Raw genomic sequence first — 23,222 nt, 5'->3', positions numbered from 1 at the left:
ATCATATAAAATCACTATCCCTATTAAACAAATTTTTGAAGATTGGAAAAATATAAATGAACCTGAAAAGATAATCTCACCAATTGGAAAAATGGTATTACAGTCTGAAGACATGAAGAGGTCAACAGATATTGATTCTGATTATATAGAGTCTCAATTTGAATTCCGAGGGTTAGCAGCCTCAAAATCACCACCAGAGTATTGGAAAAATCTCGGAAGTTCAAAGACTAGATCAGAGGAACAAGCAGTTCAGGGAAAGACTATCATTTTGGAAAAAATACAGCAACTTAAAAAGAATACAACATTAGCTTTCACTGATGGCTCCTGCAAGGAAACCCAGGTCCATGCGGGGCTGGGGCAGCTATTTTAATATCAAACAGCACAGAACATGTGGAGTTAACACAGCCAGTTTCCAATAGAGGATCTATTTTATTAGGGGAATTAGTAGCTATCAAGCTGGTAATAGATTTTCTTATAATTCCAAACAACAGAAAAAACACTGAATTCATCAAAATTTTCTCAGACAGCCAATCAGCAATTGGAATTTTAACTTTAAATTGGAAATCAGATAATTACGGCAAAACTATTCATGATATTAAAATCGGTATATTGGCACTAAAATCTGAAGGAATCATTATTTCCATTGAATGGACCCCTGGACACGCTGACATACAAGGTAATGAACTAGCAGACCAACTAGCTAAAAAAGCAGCACAGGAGGCAGAAAAAATACAAAGTATTCCATTATTTACTAAACAAGATATACAAAAAGGAGCTAAAGACAGTGTTATGTTAAAATGGCAAAACAGATGGGACACCAGTGAAAAAGGAAGGAGATATTATGCCTTTCAACAAAATGTTAAGAATACAATTCCAAAAGACAAACCGTCAACTGAAATATATAGAATAACTACTAGTTTAAGAACAGGATATTGCAATTTAAATTCATATAAATCAATGATATGCCCAGAACTCACCGACAAATGCAGCTGTGGACAAATAGAAACAGTTGACCATTACCTTCTGGATTGTGAAAATTATGAGGAGGCTAGAGAAAAACTCCGCTCTGCACTCTATTTCATAACATCAAAACTAACACTTGAATCAGAAGTACTATTAGCAACAACAGAAAATGATAATTACAAACATCACATAGAAGATATTCAAGATTTGTTAGGGGTTTGTATTAAAGATACTGGAAGGTTCACAAAATAGATAGTTAAGGTTTTATAAGGGTTAATTATTTTTTTTTTTTTTTTTTTTTTTTTTTTTTTTTTTTTTTTCAATTAATTATTTAATTATTTATTTAGTTTCTCTGCAGTGCCACATCATAAATAAAAATGTACTAATGAGTTTAATACAATAGAGACATAAAATTACCAGAGTGATCGAAATTACAGATAGAGATTATAGTGTCAAGTTGACACTTCTAAAGACTAAAGACTAAAGACAGAGGGCCGATAAAGGGTATGATACGTAATTCGTACAAAACGTCGCAATATTTCGCAGAATCCGCTAGACGGCGTTCATTTACTGTTACTTGACCTTAAATGTGGAATTACGGGTCGTGGTTGTCTTCTTTTTTTTAAATTATTTTTGGTAAATTTTTGAATTAATTATCAATTTTTCAATATTAATCTTTGCAGATAGAAACTCAAAATAATGTGTTAAATAAACGACATTTCGATAAAAATGTATTAAAATGTGCCCTTGACAACTTTACTGGTTCTATTTATTTTTGTGTTTTTCCGCGTAGAATATGACGTATCAACAGGTACCAGTCATCTTGACGACAACAACGCTTCAAAATGGTGGGTATTATTATTGTTTTATTACAACGGGGTACTTCGCAGTATCATATAACTTTGCCAGCTGTTGCTTGTGTGATTATTTCGGGGACACAATGAATTTCGTATTTTATTTGATAAAATATATGTTTTACTGAACGGGTCACAGTTGAGTACTAAAATGACGTATCCCATGTGGATTTATATGCTTTATCATTTATGTTAGAACAAGTACCCTTGTTAAAATTAAAGTTTTTCAATCTGCCTCTGGTAAAACTATGTTCGCAAGATCAAAACTTAATCTATACGTCTTTCATGATGTAAAAATCGTAAAACATACCCAGATAAAAATGCTAATTTTTTTTACCATTGAGTTGATGATGAACCTATTTTGTTTATAGTGGGAAACACGATTGACAGAATAACTTATCCGAATAACACTTGAACTTTTAATTTTAGCACATATTGGTGACTGTTAAACATTGATGATTACATGCATTTGGAACAAATTTAAGGGCTTAGAAATAAAAAACACGTCTTTGTAGTGGTCATACATTTGTACATGTAGCTTTCAATTTTTATTTATTTTTTGCAATTGACTGTTTTTTTAATATATTTCCATTAATGTTTGAAAACAACTACATTGTAATGTTCTTCCTTATTTGCCTGTTTCATAATCGCCAATATAACTCATTCATGTCATTATTGGTAATTTGAGAGCAAAAATACCAATGCAAAATGGGATTAATGTAAGAAACTGTGATAATATGAACAGTTTACATGGCAGAATTGTCTGTAAACATGGTTAAGCGGCTTGTCATAGAAATTTTGAATAATGCTGTATCAGTTTAAGAATTAAGTATGCTTGACACATGTACCAACAAATTAACATCTCATTAAAATACACCTCATTACTATTTGGTGGGTCTCATTGGGGTCTAAGTGTGACGCGGGATTGCAGATTTTTTGTAAGCGTGACATGTGAAAGTAAAATTATTGTGTCAGGAAAACGGGAAATGAGGTCTAGCGGGACCCGGGAAATGACAAAAAAAAAAGAGAATTGCTTATGTACATAATGTAAGCGGGATTCAGGAATCTGACAAAACAATAAGCGGGATCCGGGATCGGAACCCCCCAATGAAACCCCCTATTTGTGGCCATTACTAGATATCACACAGGTTCCCGTAAAACAAAATATCTGACGCCACAATGGAAAAGTAATTGTTGTATGCTTCAAAAGTTCAAGCGACCGGGTCAGCCAGGATTAGCGATAAGGTGTATAACAACGTGATAGCTCAAGTGACATCAAAGAAAAAAGAACTTACACTATTTAAAAACTTAATCATATGGTATGACTTATTATGTACTGTTAAAAGAATGCAGAAACTTAAAGTCTTAAATCATTTTGAATTCACATATTTTCATTCCTTCATTATCATAAATTTAAAATGTTCTTCAGAATTTTCTTTACAAGACATTAGTTTGGATCTACATGATGATAGGATGTTTGATACCACTTGGCACTACAAGAACGTACATTTGTATTTGAGCTGAGAAATGCTGAAGTACAAAATAAAAGAAATATTTTCAATCATTTTATATTTTCTTTTACAGGCCGCAAAAGCAACAACAATCAAAGAAGCCTTGGCCAAATGGGTAATTAAACAAGTTATATTTTGATACAGGGTGGCCTCTATTAGTGATAAAGATGGCAAAATGCGAATTTTAAACTGTTGCTATTTTTGAAAAATGGACAGAAATGAGAGATCAATTATGGCGATTTCTGAGGAAAATGTTAATACCGATATAATTAAGTATCTGCTATCATATATAATCAGAATTGTTGCTTTACATTTTGCGAGAAATTTTCTACATCATTGAAGCATAAAGCAGTAAGTATGCAGGAATTTACATGAAACTTTACATTTTTTACTAAAAATTGAGTAAGAATTGTGATTTTTGAAATTTGACCTCCATAATACCATGTTAATAATTTAAATTATCAGTGTATAAGTACCAGTAAAGGACTGGCTTATAGGTAGTGTTTCAACCAATGAGTTAAACACTAAACAGTAATGAGACATCACCCCTACAAAGACACAAAAAAAATGATAGATTTACAATACTATTTGATTTCCATATTCAAAAGATGAATAAAGTGGACATGTAATACCTTCTTCTTTAAATACAAAATGTAGGACACACATCTGGAATTGTCATAACGATAACTGACTCCATAGTTTATTACCCATCGGATGAGCAAGTGGACATAGATATAATTGTGTTTGTATATATTGTAAATGTATATTTTATATATTTTGAGATTCGTAATAATGCAACATAGTCAAGTGAATGGTTTATTCAAATAATAATTGTATCTTTTGAGTGAATGTTAAAAGATATGACTCTTATTTCAGGCTGAAAAGAGTGAATGTAAGGCAGAAGAAGCAAAGGTTGTCAAACTGTTGGGTCAGATTCCACCAATAGAAAAGATGGATGCCTCTCTGTCCACACTAACATGCTGCGAGTATGTGTATTCTTTTTTAACTATTTTTTAAAATATTGAAACCACCACAGTGTTGACTTTTATGTTTGATCAGAAGGTTTCTATTAACTCAAATTAAAGTTTGACCTAAGGAATTGATTGCTTAAAAAGTAAAAATTCTAACTTAAATTCACTTTTTTCATAGGCTTCTATAAGTTTCTTCATGTCTTGTTATTTTTCTCGGACCTCATTTTTCATGCATTTACAAATGAGAAAAAAAATTGCACCATTTTTTCATAAACACATTATTTTTGTCAGAAATTTGAAAAGCAGATGAAATAATAATAAATAGACTGCTACTTGATCAACCACACTTGACATGTATTAAACATTTAACTTCAAATCATTTAGTTTTTAAACCTTACTTTCACGATTATGTCCATACATCAGTTATTACAATCAATAATTAAGACAACCATATTTGTCCATTGAAAGGTGTTAATACCAATTACACAAGTTTACTGTACTTATGCTATGCCAAAGACTGTCGTTACCATGGTATAAATTGATTTTTTTCTTTGATCTTTTTCAGACAGCTGTCAATTTCAACAAATACTATTGAAAAGATTGCCAATCTGAATGGTTTAAGTAAGTTATTATATTTAAAGATTTATTAAACTCTTTACTTATTAACTAATAGTGCACAGCAGATCTGGAGACAAACGGTTCAAATTACCTTTTTAGCTCACCTGGCCCGAAGGGCCAAGTGAGCTTTTCCCATCACTTTGCGTCCGTCGTCCATCGTCCGTCGTCGTCCTGCGTCTGTCGTCGTCCTGCGTCCGTCGTCGTTAACTTTTACAAAAATCTTCTCCTCTGAAACTACTAGGCCAAATTTAATCAAACTTGGCCACAATCATCATTGGGGTATCTAGTTTATAAAATGTGTCTGGTGACCCCGCCAACCAACCAAGATGGCCGCCATGGCTAAAAATAGAACATAGGGGTAAAATGCAGTTTTTGGCTTATAACTCAAAAACCAAAGAATTTAGAGCAAATCTGACATGGGGTAAAATTGTTTATCAGGTCAAGATCTATCTGCCCTGAAATTTTCAGATGGATCCGACAACCGGTTGTTGGGTTGCTGCCCCTGAATTGGTAATTTTATGGAAATTTTGCTGTTTTTGGTTATTATCTTGAATATTATTATAGATAGAGATAAACTGTAAACAGCAATAATGTTCAGCAAAGTAAGATTTACAAATAAGTCAACATGACCGAAATGGTCAGTTGACCTCTTAAGGAGTTATTGCCCTTTATAGTCAATTTTTAACCATTTTTCATAAATCTTAGTAATCTTTTACAAAAATCTTCTCCTCTGAAACTACTGGGCTAAATTAATCCAAACTTGGCCACAATCATCTTTGGGGTATGTAGTTTGAAAAATGTGTCCGGTGACCCGGCCATCCAACCAAGATGGCCGCCACGGCTAAATATAGAACATAGGGGTAAAATACAGTTTTTGGCTTATAACTCAAAAATCAAAGCATTTAGAGCAAATCTGACAGAGTGAAATTGTTTATCATGTCAAGATCTATCTGCCCTGAAATTTTCAGATGGATCCGACAACCGGTTGTTGGGTTGCTGCCCCATTATTGGTAATTTTAAGGAAATTTTGACGTTTTTTGTAATTATCTTGAATATTATTATAGATAGAAATAAACTGTAAACAGCAATAATGTACAGCAAAGTAAGACCTAAAAATAAGTCAACATGACCAAAATGGTCAGTTGACCCCCTAAGGAGTTATTGTCCTTTATAGTCAATTTTTAACAATTTTCATAAAATTTGTAAATTTTTACTAACATTTTCCACTGAAACTACTGGGCCAAGATCATTATAGATAGAGATAATTGTAAGGAGCAAGAATGTTCAGTAAAGTAAGATGTACAAACACATCACCATCACCAAAACACAATTTTGTCATGAATCTATCTGCTTCCTTTGTTTAATATTCACATATACCAAGGTGAGCGACACAGGCTCTTTAGAGCCTCTAGTTTCAAAACAAAGTTGAGGGGGGATAGGACCTTTATCAGGACTCTGGAATCGGGTGTTTTTTAACTCCGGATTTTGGGATTGATTCTTTCAGGATACAGGAATTCTTTTCAAATTTCGACATGTCGGGATTTAAATTTATTTGAAATCGGGATTTCGTGATTTTAACCACAGATTTCGGGATCAGGACCCCTGCTACCCCCTCAAAGTTCTTGGGCTAATCCTTGCTATATGAATGCCTAGACTGGTGAAAACCATTTTATAGTTTTGCAATTCACAGGGACCCAAATTGTTTGGGAGTTATTTACAATAACTTAAAGAGAAAGCACATTTATTGATTGGTGTCACATATACTAGTCGTAATTGGAATCTTGAAATACTTTCCAATATAATTGTTAAAAAATTGACTCCTTATTACAGAGTCTGCAAGATATATTTGAAAAACAACCCTGTTTATTTATTTTCAGAACATTTGAAAATTTTGTCATTGGGAAGAAACAGTATAAAGTCGTTAACAGGATTGGTAGGTTTTTTATATAAGTTTTAACAAATTATAAAATGTATCTTTAAAAAATTAGTTTTTATGCTTAAAAAAATTGTATTCATTTGAAAAATTGGCCAAGTTAAATAGTGTTATTTAAATTTCTGTTTAAGTTATTTTGAGATAGAGCAGATGCCATTTTTTTAATATGTGTTTTTTGTCCAAAGAAAATACACTAGGAAATAACTGTGTTACTCAGACCTAAGAGATGAATTCTGTAGATGTGTATTCTGTACTTTGGCAACTTCCCTTAATGATTTGAGGGTATCATCTTGTCAAACTTTTAATTATTTAAACTTTAAAAAATTGATTTTAAATACATCAGATGTACTTAGAGATAATATTTTAACTGCTTGGAAACATTTTACAGGAAGCGGTAGGGGACACTTTGGAACAACTATGGATCTCATATAATTTGATTGAAAAACTGAAAGGCATCAATGTTCTTAAAAAACTAAAGGTAATTATAATAAAGAAAAATTCAAATTACAACACTCATGTTTATTAAAACAATATACATCTTGCATTTTTATGTACACCATACTTTCATGACATACCACACAAAATCTTTGAATATTCATAAAAAAAATCATTCAGTCACTCATATGGCAAAAGGATGGTGTGACCTTTTCTTTGTGGGCCTCAAGGTAGATTAGCGAAAGCTAATTGGGTCACCCTCTTTGAATAAAGTCATTACTTACTTACTTACTTAACTATATTTCATGGTTCATTGATCAGAGTGAAAAATGTTTATTTGTATACAGAAATATTTAAATTACTATGAAGTCTATGAATCATTATATTTTTGAGTTAAACACTGATAACTTCTTGTTTGTTTATTTTGATTATGTTATTTAAATTTGACGTCCTTAATTGATCTTAATTGTCAATGTAACTCATGCTTAATGCCAAAGAAGGCAAAGGAGAACCATTTATACCGGTAAGTCAATCTTTTTATTGCAATGAATGAGAGTTATAAGCCTTGTATCTGGTGACATTATACCTATGATTGGTGTTTAAAATTGGAACCATTCTTCAATGATTGTTAATAATTGTATAATCAAACATGAAGTATTATGTCTTAAATTTTGTAGGTTTTATATATGTCCAACAACAGTGTAAAAGATATGGCTGAATTTTCAAAATTGGTGAGTAAAGTTTGCATGTATTTGTATCTATGTGTGGCAATTCAAAAAAGAATCACAAGTAACAATTTCCAATTCATGTTAATATTGTCTAATTCAAGTAAGGTTGTCCTGTCAAATCTCTTTTATCTTCTGCAAAGGAAAATAAAACTGACTTGTTAAATTTGAGATTGCAAATTATATAAATTTTATAATGAGTCATTAATATGAGAAGTTTCATGCTTATTTAATTTTTTAATACAGGCTGATTTACCATGCCTTGAGGAACTTGTTTTCACAGGTAAGCTTATTTTATTATTTGTCATTTGATAGATCTTTTTTGAAACATAAATAAGGAAAATTTCATACATTGATTAAGAATCATGTAACAAATAAGGGGGATACTTTTTCCTTTGATGGTGATGTTCTGTGAGGTCTTATTTATGAAATGTACATATCTCGATTCTTTAAATATGCACATATTTGCAGTGAAGTCGCAAGATTTCAATGAACTTAAAAAATTTTATAAGTGAATAACATCTACAGAAGGGATATAAATATAAATTCGTAATATATTAACTTTACTTTACCATAAATAAAAATACCATGTACCATAATTGTATTACCTAGTGACCTGTACATTAACAATGGACATTGAGACAAAAGGAACTAATAATTATGTTTTTACAGGTAATCCTCTAGAAGAAAGATTGACCGCTGAAGGAACTTACAGAACTGATGTGGCTAATAAACTTCCAAAGTTGAAAAAATTAGATGGTGAGTTCAGTATACTTCATGTTAGCAAAAATCTAGTTATATTTTTATCTAAACATTTTAACCTCATTAGGCTAGTTATAGAATACATTGATACACAAATAATATAATTATAGATAAGTAACTAAGAACATAACTGATTCTAGAAATTAGTGCAATGGTACAGTTATGTACATTTTAATATTTAAGCAAAAGATGGATGGTTAAGAGTTATCTGTGTTCATATTATCTGTATATCTCTTCTTACTCTTTAAAATAGAGGGGCTTAATCCATCCCAAATGGATCATTGCAAACAATATTTTATTTTATTATACTTCACGTTAATATGCCATATTTTGATTGGCTAATATGAGGGTGTTAGTTTACTCTATCACATGGCTGAGAAGGTGACAATTTTTTTTAATGTTACCCTCTAGTCCAGACTAATCAAAAATCGATATTTAATGGACAATGGATTGAATTTACATCAAGTTATTAAATACAATGCTTAAGTTCTACGTTTTGGCTCAGATTTTATTATTCGGCTGTCAAATAAAAATAAAACATCTGGCTTAACTTTTGTTGTTTTTTCTAATACCCGTTACAGCATAACATTGTTATGTACGTGACGTCATTGAAAATACTTTTAAAATAAAATTAAAAGACAATAATGAAGGACATTCAGTATAATAAATTGAATAACACATAGCTGAGAGGGAGATAGAGCAGATTGGTACCCCTCGAAAAAGCATTGTCAACCTTGGCTCCGCCGGGGTTGACAATGTTTTCTCAGGTAACAATCTGCTCTATCACCCTCTCAGCTATTTGTTATTTATATAATGTAGTATTGTAAAAATTTATGTTGCTATTGGAAAAAAATATTCTTATTATCAAATAATGCATTTGATTTTGTTGACCTATTTACACCTAAATTTCCTTTGTTTATACATACAATTTTATCTTACAGGAGTACCAGTAATCAGAGAAGAAGATGATGAAGATTAAAGAATTATTTTATCCAATTGAACTTGTCATTGATAACATTATGTGCCTATTTTTATCAAAAGAAGAAATTCAGCACTCAATTCCTATGAAATTATATATGTTGAAATTTAGGGAATTCGGACTGATCATCATAGATGTGATAAAAAAATAAAGTTTGGACTAACTGACAAGAATGAGTGCTGAACATATCATGTGACATTTAGACATTTAGGACTGAGAAATAATTTTAGGATTTTCATTCCATTGCCTTTCATGGATTTCTTTTCAGTTGCTTGTCTTCTTTTTACAGACAAACTATGTTCATGTTATGTTATTTCTAAGATGCATTTTAAGCTAGACAGAACATTATTTTAATTATATTTATGTTTCTGTTCTGTTCATAATTTTTTTGTTATTAATTATTCAGATATAGTTGATGATGTTAATTAGCATTATTCAATTATTTTTTCAATATTAACTGTTCTATTTTTATTTTCATAAGTTTTTATATGAATCCGTCCTGTAGTAACAGATTGTGAAATCCTACAATAGTTGACTAAATGAACCACTTCAGGAAAATTAACACTTGAAAGTCAATTAGTAAAGGCATTCGTTTTTTTTTAAAGATTTATTATCATTACAAATGTACCAGATAATTTTTCCTTATTAAATATAATGTTTAAATATTACATGTATAACATATTTCAGATTTTCAAGTCAAATTATGAATGTTATATTATATTATTCATAGGTATGAAACAAATGCTGTTTATTTTACAAAGGAAGCAGTTCCAGAATTTCTTATATTCTTGTATTGATATTTATTTGTTGAAGAGAAAGAATAAAACATTCCATCTGTTATATTGTTTTCTTTCCTATCATTGTTATTTGACCATGACGAATATTTGTTGGATTTGGGACATATGTGTTTGGATTTTAGCTCACCTTGGCCCAAAAGGCCATTATGAGCTCTTGCCATCACCTTGCTTTCATGCCTGAAATGTCTCGCCCTATTTACTAACAACTGATATTATGTAGATAGTATCAGATTATTACATGGCTATTTTCATATCGCCTGTATTATCAGCCCTAGGTTCAATATCAGCCCAAGAGCCGCATGGCTCGAGGGCTGATATTGACCGAGGGCTGATAATACAGGCGATATGAAAAATGACATGTTATGATCTTTTTATCATATGCTTCAACAATGGGGAAAATAACAGATACATATATTGATCATTTTACGTGGTTCCCAATTAGAACTTCAAAGAGTGAAAAGTTTGCGGACGTCGGATCCCAAATTTAGTACATTCGATATGAAATCTTTCTATCATATGCCTCAACAGAGAAGAAAAATATTTTGATATTGACGAATCGACAAAAAAAAAAAATTCAACAATATACAATCAGAGACATAATGAACACTGTTTGGAAAACTCAACCTATTTTAAAGTAACATTCTAAATCATGTCTGAAACTTTTAAAAAATGCATTTATTTATTAATTTGTTTGGGTTTTTTGTTTGTTTTTTTTTCTATTATTTTACACAACATACTTTCCAGTATCCAAATAATTGTCTTGTACACTACTTTGTAATGTTTTTCACCGAAAACGTAGCATTGAGGTGTATTTTCCGGAATTTGCCGAGTATCACCGGAATGCCATGCGATAACGCTACGGAAAGGCATGTGATAACAATCGAAGCATGCGATAAACTTTTCATATCAGCCCGCTAAGCACCAATTTGAAAAATATGGAATTTTACGTTAATTGAATGCTATTATCATACAGTAAAAATCATATGTTATTTAGTCTAAGTATATGATAATCCTATATATCAAGCTTTACTAAAATTATCACATAAACTTTTAAATGATCAAAGAAAATGAGGTAGTGGTCATATAAAACAAACGAGAAATACATGTACACCTTACCATCATCCAATGCACTAAATATAGTTGACATATTGCTTATAGTTTCTAAGAAAATGCTTAACCAAGAAAACTGAACATTCACCAATCAAACATGATATGAAGGTCATGGTCAGATGAACCATGCCAGGCAGACATGTACAGCTTACAATCCTTCTGTACAACAATTTTTTAGTTGACCTATTGCTAATAATTTATGAAAAACAGACCAAAACACAACCAGATGCTATGCAGGGCGCAGCTTTATATGACCGCAGAGGTCGAACCCTGAACAGTTGGGGCAAGTATGGACGCAACATTTAAGCCTGATACAGCTCTGAATTTGGATTGTGATTAAATAGTTGACACAACATAGGTTTCTGACATAGAATGAATGTGGTCTAAGAACTTAAACTTAAAAATTTTAAATTGGACATTTACCTATTATGGTCCAATATCCAAAATCTAAATACATGGTTAGATTCAGCATATTTCAATTTCAATTTCAATATTTTATTGGAAAGAGCACAATAGAGGCGTGATCCAAATACAGACAATTATAATATTAAACAACATATAAATGAAATAAAGATGCATGTAACAACAAGTCATAAGACAATTCTATGTATGTCATTACATTATAAACTGATATTGATACCATAAACTTATACATCAGTATTATTCTAGATTTTCAAAAATTTACTTAAAACACACAGTATAAGATATATATATGTATATTCACAAACTACTGTAAAAGATTATTATCTGATGAAACGGTATGGTGGTCTCTTATATCAAGAGCTTCTTCAATATACATACAAATAGATTTTAGTTCTTTTTCAGACATAGGATTTAACATTTTGGTAAAATTTTCATCCAAATTATTTGAATTAATATCATTAATTTTATAGAACCCAAAGAATTCAATTTTTGATGAAATCAAATAATGTTCAATTTTAGACCTCCATGTGAACCAATTTGATAACTGGGCCCAAATATTAAAAATCTAAATACATGGTTAGATTCAGCATATTGAAGAACCCCATATATTCAATTTTTGTTGAAATCAACAAAGTTTAATTTTTTTGGTCGTATATTAGTATTACGTTGGCGTCGTTGTCCGTCTTCGGCGGCGGCGGCGTCCGAAGACTTTTGGTTTTCGCACTATAACTTTAGTATAAGTGAATGGAAATCTATGAAATTTAAACACAAGGTTTATGACCATAAAAGGAAGGTTGGGATTGATTTTGGAAGTTTTGGTCCCAACAGTTCGGGAATTAGGGGCCAAAATAAGCATTTTCTTGGTTTTTGCACTATAACTTCAGTTTAAGTAAATAGAAATCTATGAAATTTTGACACAAGGTATATGACCATAAAAGGAAGGTTGGGATTGATTTTAGGAGTTTTGGTCCCAACAATTTAGGAATTAGGGGCCAAAAAAGGACCCAAATAAGCATTATTCTTTTTTTTTGCACAATAACTTTAGTATAAAAAATAGAAATCAATGAAATTCATACCCGAGGTTTATGAGCACAAAAGGAAGGTTGGGATTGATTTTTGGAGTTGAGGTCCCAACAGTTTAGGAATTAGGGGCCAAAATGGGGCCCAAAGAAGCATTTTTCTTGGTTTTCGCACCATAACTTAAGTATAAGTAAATAGAAATTTATGAAATTTGAACACAAGGTTTATGACCATAAAAGGAAGGTTGGGATTGATTTTGGGAGTTTTGGTCCCAACAGTTTAGGAAAAAGGGGCCCAAAGGGTCTAAAATTAAAATTTGTTTGATTTCATCAAAAATTGAATAATTGGGGTTCTTTTTTATGCCGAATCTAACTGTATGTAGATTCTTAATTTTTGTTCCCATTTTTAAATTGGTTTACATTAAGGTCCAAAGGGTCCAAAATTAAACTCAGTTTGATTTTGACAAAAATTGAATTCTTGGGGTTCTTTGATATACTGAATCTAAACATGTACTTAAATTTTTTATTATGGGCCCAGTTTTCAAGTTTGTCCAAATCATGGTCCAAAATTAAACTTTGTTTGATTTCAACAAAAATTGAATCCTTGGGGTTCTTTGATATGCTGAATCTAAACATGTACTTATAATTTTTATTATGGGCCCAGTTTTCAAGTTGGTCCAAATCTTGGTCCAAAATTAAACTTTGTTTGATATCAGCAAAAATTGAATCCTTGGGGTTCTTTGATATGCTGAATCTAAACCTGCATTTAGATTTTTTGATTATAGGCCCAGTTTTCAAGTTGGTCCAAAATTAAACTTTGTTTGATTTCAACAAAAATTGTATATATGGGGTTCTTTGATATATGCTTAATCTTACCATGTATATTTAGATTTTTGATGTTTGGGCCCGGTTATCAGGTTGGTCCACATTGATGTCTAAAGGGTCCAAAATTGAACTTTATTTGATTTCATCAAAAATTGAATTCTTAGGGTTCTTTGATATGCTGAATCTAACCATGTATTTAGATTTTGGATATTGGACCATAATAGGTAATGTTTAATTTAAAATTTAAAGTTTTTAAGTTTAAATTCTTAGACCACATTCATTATGTGTCAGAAACCTGTGTTGTGTCAACTATTTAATCACAATCCAAATTCAGAGATGTATCAAGCTTGAATGTTGTGTCCATACTTGCCCAATGTTCAGGGTTCCAACTCTGCGGTCGTATAAAGCTGTGCCCTGCAGGGCATCTGGTTACCCTTTGGACCTTAATGTGGACCAATTTGAAAACGGGACAATACTGTGCAATTGAATATTTCTTGCTATTGCGCAAAACTGTGCAATTGAAAATTTCTTGCTATTGCGCAATATTGTGCAATTAGATCATCTTGCTATTGCCCAATACTGTGCAATTGAAGATTTCTTGCTTTTGCACAATACTGTGCAATTGAAGATTTCTTGCTATTGCGCAATACTGTGCAATTAAAATTTCTTGCTATTGCACAATACTGTGCAATTGAAGATTTCTTGCTATTGTGCAATACTTAATATTATAATTTTGGACCAACTTGAAAACTGGGCCCATAATCAAAAATCTAAGTACATGTTTAGATTCAGCATATCAAAGAACCCCAATAATTCATTTTTTGATGAAATCAAACAAAGTTTAATTTTGGACCCTTTTGACCACTAATTTGTTGGGACCTCAACTCCCAAATCAATCCCAACCTTCCTTTTGTGGTCATAGACCTTAAGTTAAAATCATTGATTTCTGTTTACTTATACTAAAGTAATTGTGTGAAAACCAAGAAAAATGCTTATTTGGGCCCTTTTTGGCCCCTAATTCCTAAACTGTTGGGACCAAAACACCCAAAATCAATCCCAACCTTCCTTCTATGGTCATAAACCTTGTGTTTAAATTTCATAGATTTCTATTTACTTTTACTAAAGTTAGAGTGTAAAAACCAAAGGTCTTCGGACGACGACGCCAACGTAATACCAATATATGACCAAAATTTTTTCAATTTTTGCGGTCGTATAAAAACTGAACAATGAGCATTGAACCATGACAATGAGGTCAAGGTCAAATAAAACCTGCGAGACTAACATGTTCATTATAATATATTTCCATACACCAAACAGTTGACCTTTTGGTATTGTTTTTGAAAAAAATACTAAAACTCAAAAACAAAAAGGACCACTGAACCATGAAAATGAGGTCAAGGTCAGATGACACCTGTCAGTCAGACATGTACACCTTGCAATCAAATATGGTTGAATTATTGCATACAGTTGAAGAAAATCTGACCAAAACGCAACCAGGTGCTTCGCAGAGCGCAGCTTAAATACAACTGCAGAGGTAAAACCCTGACCAGTTGGGGCAAGTATGGACACAACATTCAAGCTTGATACAGCTCTGAATTTGGATTGTGATCAAATTTTGGACATATGAGTTTCTGATCCAAAATGTTAAGATCTTACAAATCTATTATGTAATATTGTGCAAATAAAGATTTCTTCAAACTTTTCAAAAATTTGGAATTTGAGAAATTTGAAAGAAAAAAAATTTGAAAACTACTACCACCCCATTGTATGGTAACTGTTTTTTTAATTACCTCCCTTACACAGCTTTTAAATTGTAGCATTTGAGAAGATTTTTGTTATTGTAAAAGTTGATGAGAAAAGCTCATCTGGCTTTTCAGACCAGGTAAGTTAACAAAATACTACTGGTGAATTAAGTTGCTGTATAATACGCCTAACACCCCATCTAACAAAATTATTTTAAGCATCAAAGTACTCAAGTTTAATGTCAAAATTAATTGTACAATGTACTTCTGTTGATACAAAATATTTCAAACCTATTACTCTATTTATTTCACTTGACTGGGCGGGGTTTAACGGATTCGCTCACAATAAACCAGTCCATCTATAGTTAGGTGTTTTAGGATAAACTCATCAATGAAGTGTCCAGTCATTGTTTTGTAAATTCTTTTGATGACACTGATAGGTGATTAGAAATCAGTAATAATTATAACGGCAATCATCCTTATCACACACATCTTCAAATAGACTGTCCTTATGCAAATTAAAACATAAGCTCCGCCCGATCAGTTGAAATAACATTGGTAATACCATCTACAATTTTTAAGATACAGACCTAGTCTATATTTTTATCCTCAACACTGGAGCAAGAAAATTAGGTCATATGGCATTACAATTTCAAGCTTCAGATCCACCTAAAATCATAGTGCTTGAAAGCACTGAACTATAAAGATTGCTTCAATTTATCAGTGGGAAGTAAAATTAAATATTGCATTGGTTGTTGTTGATTTAACAGCTATTCTAGACAAAGGAAGATTACTCCAACTCTAATTTTTAAAGATGAGGTTAGCAATGACATATTTTATATTCTTAGAACAGATATTAGATTCCTGTACCTTGCAAAAGTTATGTAATTTTCTAGACAAGTGAAACATTATTTTGTGCCTTAAATATCTGAGCACATATGTGACCAGCCACGACATATCCAGGCTCATGGAGGTAGAACGTCATTGTGAGAAAAACGCCGTTAACTATATATGACTAGCCACTTCCAGGCTTAGGAGGGTACATTGTCTAAAATTTGCTTTTTGTATATTTATCTAGAAAATTCTCTGTCATGTTATTATGACATATTTGTTGTAATAGCAATGAAACAAGTCATTTCGAATATCGGTATGAAAATGAGACTGTTCTGTGATGGCTTTTATTTATTGAAGGCACTAATTTATAAAATACAAAATTATTGTATTTATTGGCTCTTAGTAATGTTCAATAGTGAATTTGAATAAAATTTCAAAGACATAAATTAACTACAATACAAACAATTCTTAGCTCTATTTTAGAACATGTAATTTAAACTTGTTTTATAAAATGAAGTTAGTTTAAAATTTGTCAAAGTAAGCTTTAAGAACTCCTTTTTTTTAAATTTGTCTTTTAATTTAGATTTATCATGCATGTCTCGAACATAGTATGCGACGCGTAACAGTTTATAAGTAGGTGTTCTCATATATGCATTTGATACGGTGCATTTATTATGGATATATTTCAGACTCCATTTATGAGAGAAAATTTATAAAGCAGACCTTTTTTTTTTTTGTAGCTCTATTTTAGAACATGTAATTTAACTTGTTGAAATGAAGTTAGTTTAAAATTTGTCAAAGTAAGCTTTTAGAGTTCCTTTTTTTAATTTAGATTTATTATGCATGTCTCTATACTGAGTAAGCGACAGGTAACAGTTTATAATTAGGTGTTCTCTTATATGCATTTTATACGGTGCATTTGTTAGGGATATAGTTCAGATTTCATTTATGAAAGGAAATCTATAGAGCAGAAATTTGATGTTTTTTTTGTATCAATTTAAAACGTAGATTCAAATATTTTTTCACTTCAAACAATAAAGTAAAACTTCTTCAAAACTTATATATGATGTATAGTTCGGCGTCAGCAAAAAAGAAGCCAAGGAAAGTGTTTATCTCTTCTTCACAAATATGTATTTCATTGAAAACGATATTTATCATCTTTATAATTTTTCTAACAATGACGTTCTACCTCCATAAGCCTGCAAATGTCATGGCGGGTCACATATAACAACATTAAATTTCATTGATAGAATGTATAGAATGTTATGATCATTGCACTATATTTTGTGTATGAAAACCATAGTGATCAGCCTTGGAAGATTGAGATATCAAGTCAGTCCTCTAAAAAAATAAGTGAAACTGTGAGCTTCTGCTCACTGATGATACCCCGTCCAAATGTGTTCGGTAAACAGGAAGTTGTCGAGTGATGAAAACGCATCACACGGTATAGCTGACTTATATCAAGTCTGAAACCAAATATCAGAAATCCTGGTAGTGCAGTTCCTGAGAAAAATGTGACGAAAAATTTTCAACTTGGCTATCAGGTGTAAAAATGATACAAGTGTTCGGTAAACAGGAAGTTGTCGAGTGATGAATCTGAAAACGCATCACACAGTATAGCTGATATATATCAAGCCTGAAACCAAATTTCAGAAATCCTGGTAGTGTAGTTCCTGAGATAAATGTGACGAAAAATATTCATGGGATGGACGGACTGACGGACTGATGGACTGACGGAAGGACAGAGGTAAAACAGTATACCCCCCTTTTTTTCAAAGCGGAGGTATAATGAAGATCTGTCAAGCATTGTTATCAATGTATAAATCTCATCCTAAAGTTGACATCAAATACTTATTTAGTTAACCTGAAACAGACACAAAAGTATTTAGGTCCATTTTTTCACAGATCCAAGAATACAAATTTCATGAAATTTAAAGGGTTGAAATTGCACCATAGAGGTTGTCAAACAGAAAGAAATGCAAACTTCATCTGTTAGTCATCATAGACTTGTGTTCCAAAAATCTGACCATTTTCTGCAGGAATAAAGCAATGACAAATACCCATTTGATTTTAAGAGGGTGTACAGGGAGTAACACTGCATGCTCCTTGCCATAATATGTCAGACAGTAAATTTAAAATTCCACTAACAATTTATGGCTGTTCAATTAAAACATATATGGTTATAAAGGGAAGGCACTTTTAAAATGGAGTAACCACCTATACCAGCCAAGAATTTCACCTGCTTTTTCCCCTTTCAAAAAAGTACTACACACTTACCCCTAGTTTGAGATTTAAAAGTGTCCATGTGTCTATTATGTTTTCATTGAACCCCATTACATGTCTAACCTGAACAGGAAAATACTCTTTTTTAAAAAGCACTAGGTTTTTTTCCTGTAAACTGATTCCTTCAAAGCTTGAAATGTATTGACTATTTGAAGACAGTACTCAAGGAATAACAATTCTGATTTCCAAGGGTTTTCAATACTTTATTGTCTGTAATTTTCACAGATCTAATAGAAAATGTAGATAACTAACACATGATGAACAAACGTGTATGACTACATGTACTATAAATATGACCACAAAAATGATAACATGGGACATAATCACAAATATACACCATCCTATATCTTGACACAATAGTTTCTTGTATTTACTACACTACTGTAATTTCTTTTTATCATAAACTGTCAAAACATCTTGTTGGCTTATGTTCTAATTTTTTTTTATTGAGACAAGTGACTTGGTTCACAATACATCTTTTAAGAAATAATACTTGCAAGTCATGAACATTTTAGTATACAAACATTCAATTTTTGTCATAAGATTTTGTGTGAAAAGAGACCAAGATTTTCACCAAATATTCAACAGTCAAGCATTTCTTTTAGAAATGTTATTCTGTATGTGTACTTTTTTTCAGCTGTGTATTATTTTCCTGAATTTTGCAAAATTATGTACATGTGAATACAAAAACAGCTTGCATGCATATAAAATTGATTGAATAAATATTACTGGAATAACCAATTGTACATGCATGTTTAACTTGTTTATATTACCTCAATTGAACTTTGATTATGATACAGTAACAGTGATCCATACAAAATTCAATTAACCCTTTCACTAATAGCTGCCCTGACTAGTTTTTCTGAGACAATGGCTTCCCTGGTTGTAAGTCGAAGAACTTGACATTATTTTTTTTTTTTATCGGTATTCATTTATTTCATTATATTTTTATCATGGACATTATTTGTTTTCTTTCTGTTTTGATAAAACTTTCAGCATTGAAATTAATAATTTGTCCATGGACACAAAATAGTAAATTTTTAACCAAAAAGTTTGTGAATTTTTTCACATGGTTGTAAATTCCCATCATTTTCAACCATCAGAAGTGTCATGTTAACACATTGATTCTGGGCAACAAACAAAGAAATTAGACATGTTTGCAATGTTTTTCAGCAGGAAATATAAAAGAGGTATGCAGATGCCAGAAAACCTAAACTAATCATCATCTGTAGGTAAAAGGGTTCAGGATAGAAGGACTAAAGGTTATTAATTATGCTAAAAGCCAAATATGAGTTTCATGTTTAGTAACAACTTATTCTGATAAAAACCTCTATCTAACAGAGGACTGTTTTGGTGATTAGATAATCTATGTTTCTTTTGTTTTATATAATTTTTTTTTTTTTTTTTTAGAAAAATGCAAATATTAAACACACATGAATAAAAGTACATATACAGTATAACCTACAGCAACAGGTATATTATAAGTTATGTCTTATGCTATTGAAAAACTATATAATGAATAAAATGATGAGTAAAAATGACAACTTTCAGGTTAATATGCATCATCATATAATATTATCTAGGACTTTTTCACAAGAACATTTATAGTGTACATGATTTCTCCTAAATAATTGAAACAAGACCAAAATGTGTGCAAATCACACCTCCAAAACAGATATATAACTTCATATCTTTTCAAATATTAAAATTTAAATACTTATAAAAAGAATGCTTTAAAAGCTATTTACCAAACGTTTAATGTATTTCATAAATTAACTCATCAAGCAATTTGTTTTGATATATTGATTCCAAAAATTAAGTGAAGAACAACCAGTTTACAAAATAATATTTAAGCAGAACAGTAATTGCATAAAAACAAACCAGACTAAATAGATTGAAATGGAGGCTTACTTTATACTGTCATATACAACCTTACTTAAGACATTATGACCACAGAAAAAGGTCACCTATTTGGTACAGGATTACACAGTCTACATTATCTTCATCATCACATAATAATCTGACACCTAATCTATAATCAGATAAATAAGCATTCTATTTATAAACATTTTTCAAGCTTATCTTATATATTTGAAACGATTCATTTTTCTTCAAATATCTAATTATTTACCTAACAAGTTATTACAGACCATGGATAACTACTATATTTCTTTTAAGATATTTACGAAACTATTTAAGAAACTTATAAAATTTGGCAGTTGTTTATAATGGAAAAAAAAATAAACAAATTGTCTTTATCAAGATCTGCTACAACTAATAAGGTTAAATACCAATTAAAATGACAATGCATGGGCTATGTAGTTTTAAATGTTGTGTATTTTGGGAGCTTAATTGAATGATATGACATCTAGAGAAGGCTAGATAACCAGGGACATGTTTTATGAGACACAAACATTGCCAGTTCAGACCCTACATGTAGAATGAACACTTATATACATATATACTTCTTGTTTTATGTATTTACAAATTTACACAAAAAATGTACATGCCATTAAATACACAATGAAAGCACTGAAACATCTCATGTTTTAGGATTTACACAAATGGAAATATACTACCATGATGTACAGATATTTCATATCACAAAATGGCATTAACAAAAATGAACAATGATAATTGAACTTCATTATGAAGTAGTATTATGTATTTGAAAGGAACAAAGTCTTTCAAAAAAATTTAACAGGAGATAAACATGATCCATCTCAATTGACAAAATAATTTACCGCTTGATTAAAAAAAAGGCAAAATGAAATATGTGTACTCGAGTCAGGTAAAAAGTTATACATAAACCAAACAGTTATTTTCAAAGTGCATGTATATGTGGCATGCATACAAGTTGAAAGAGGATATCTAAAAGTTTCAAAAGTAAATGTTTATGTAAAATATTATTTCATGGGGTGAAATAATCAATAAAATGTCAATCTTGCATTTCTTCTGGGATTTCATGTGGTCCAATGATACCAGGAACAGCTAGCTGCTGTTTACGTTTTTCTTCTTGTGCACTTTTGATTGCTGTTTCTCGTTCTTCCAAAAACAGATCAGCATTGTCTTCACCGGCATATTCCTGAAATCATAAATTCCAAATTTAAATGCTTAATTTACTTAAAGAAAACCAGATATTCAACCATAAACAGCTGCACTATGAGCACAGGATACAAAAGTTGTATACATATCCAAAGAAGAAAATGAAACGATGTAGAAAGCAATGAATCAAAATTAAGAAATATGACCCTACAGAAAAACTTACTGGAAGACAGCACAAGGCAAATAAAAATCGATTAAAATTTGACTGTTGAATTCCATTACTCTGGAAAATTCAAAAGGGATCTTTACTTTCACCTGTCATCAAATACTAAAATGTTAGAATACTGATCCAAGCCTATTTTAGCCAGGTTGTGACATGTAAGGTATATTATGAATTGGTATTGATCTTTAATGAAATATGCAGATTTTGAAACAGAAAATTTATTTTATTTTTAAGACTTTTAAATGAAGAACTGGTCTATTTCCTATAAAATTTCATTTCCATGCAGTATCTTACATTCATTAATAAAGTACATACCCTGATCTGAACCAAGAAATCTCGCAGATGTTCTTTAAAAGAAGGAATATCTTGGTCAAAACTAAACAGTCCTTCAATAAATACTTTGATTTGTGGCCTGCAAGAATAAATTAAATGATTTTTACACATTATACTACCTCTTTTAAATAAAGCAAAACTGAATACAACATATAATTTGTCAATAAAAATCAAGATGGCTCTGTATTAAAACCATTTATCTTTTACCTTTTGAAAGCTGTTTTTGAGTAATTGACAATGATTTATAAAGCATTTTTTAAACAGCTAAAAATTTCTCATTGATTTGTTATCATATTTTTATTTTTATTTTCATTAATATGCAGCTGTGGTTAGTTGGGTTTCTTTCAAGCAATTAATATATACTGTACAAATGTAGGGTAAACAACTTTGCTGACAACACAAAATAAAGCACTGACAGAAAGACACAGTAATTTGACTAGAAACAACTCTTGTGCTAATTAAAACTAATTTGGAATTGCATCTTCTATTCAATAAAAGGATATAAAATATATCCCTTTGTTTAAAAATTATTTACTCACTCATTTAGATGTGGAAAGGCATGCTTGAGTAATTCTAACAGGAACTGCATAATATGCTGAACATTCTGTGAATTGTCACCACTGCCTGCCAAAGCCACAGTAATTTTACCATTTTCAACCAAACAAAACATATATGCCAATATTGTAGCCTGTGTGGTTAACCCTGAAATGCAAAGAACAAACTTATTTTTTTCTTTAATGAAGGCAAATTTTTACTATTTTCTTTTTTTATATACAAACATTAAGCTGGGGAAATTATCTTGTCGTGTAATTGGAATTTTAAATGATTGATTGATTT

At 31.0% G+C, this 23,222-nt stretch overlaps 2 protein-coding genes across 2 annotated transcripts in view; one reads left to right on the top strand and one right to left on the bottom strand.

Moving 5' to 3' along the window:
* Window positions 1-1,699: 1,699 nt before the first annotated feature.
* Window positions 1,700-10,591, top strand: LOC143068344 (dynein axonemal light chain 1-like). Its single transcript, XM_076242318.1, has 10 exons — window positions 1,700-1,811; window positions 3,402-3,443; window positions 4,205-4,314; window positions 4,865-4,920; window positions 6,795-6,850; window positions 7,239-7,328; window positions 7,963-8,016; window positions 8,257-8,293; window positions 8,683-8,769; window positions 9,714-10,591. Exons 1-10 carry the CDS (start codon window positions 1,809-1,811, stop codon window positions 9,749-9,751), a joined length of 573 nt encoding a protein of 190 aa, XP_076098433.1. The 5' UTR covers window positions 1,700-1,808; the 3' UTR covers window positions 9,752-10,591.
* An 8,375-nt stretch (window positions 10,592-18,966) lies between these two features.
* Window positions 18,967-23,222, bottom strand: part of LOC143068343 (exportin-1-like) — a 34,353-nt gene continuing 30,097 nt past the window's right edge. The window contains exons 22-24 of the mRNA XM_076242317.1: window positions 22,925-23,087; window positions 22,368-22,464; window positions 18,967-21,869 (exon numbers count right to left, since the gene is read on the bottom strand). Coding sequence (XP_076098432.1) covers window positions 21,723-21,869; window positions 22,368-22,464; window positions 22,925-23,087 — 407 coding nt within the window. The 3' untranslated portion in view covers window positions 18,967-21,722. The remainder of the gene's footprint in view (window positions 21,870-22,367; window positions 22,465-22,924; window positions 23,088-23,222) is intronic.

This window comes from Mytilus galloprovincialis, chromosome 3, assembly GCF_965363235.1.
Source record: "Mytilus galloprovincialis chromosome 3, xbMytGall1.hap1.1, whole genome shotgun sequence".
NCBI classification, from domain to species: domain Eukaryota; kingdom Metazoa; phylum Mollusca; class Bivalvia; order Mytilida; family Mytilidae; genus Mytilus; species Mytilus galloprovincialis.
This window is presented reverse-complemented; position numbering and strand designations above follow the sequence as displayed.

Coding starts and splice junctions, on each gene's coding strand:
- LOC143068344 (XM_076242318.1), top strand. Junction 4,315..4,864: donor TCCACACTAACATGCTGCGA/GTATGTGTATTC, acceptor GATCTTTTTCAG/ACAGCTGTCAATTTCAACAA. Junction 8,017..8,256: donor TGGCTGAATTTTCAAAATTG/GTGAGTAAAGTT, acceptor TTTTTAATACAG/GCTGATTTACCATGCCTTGA.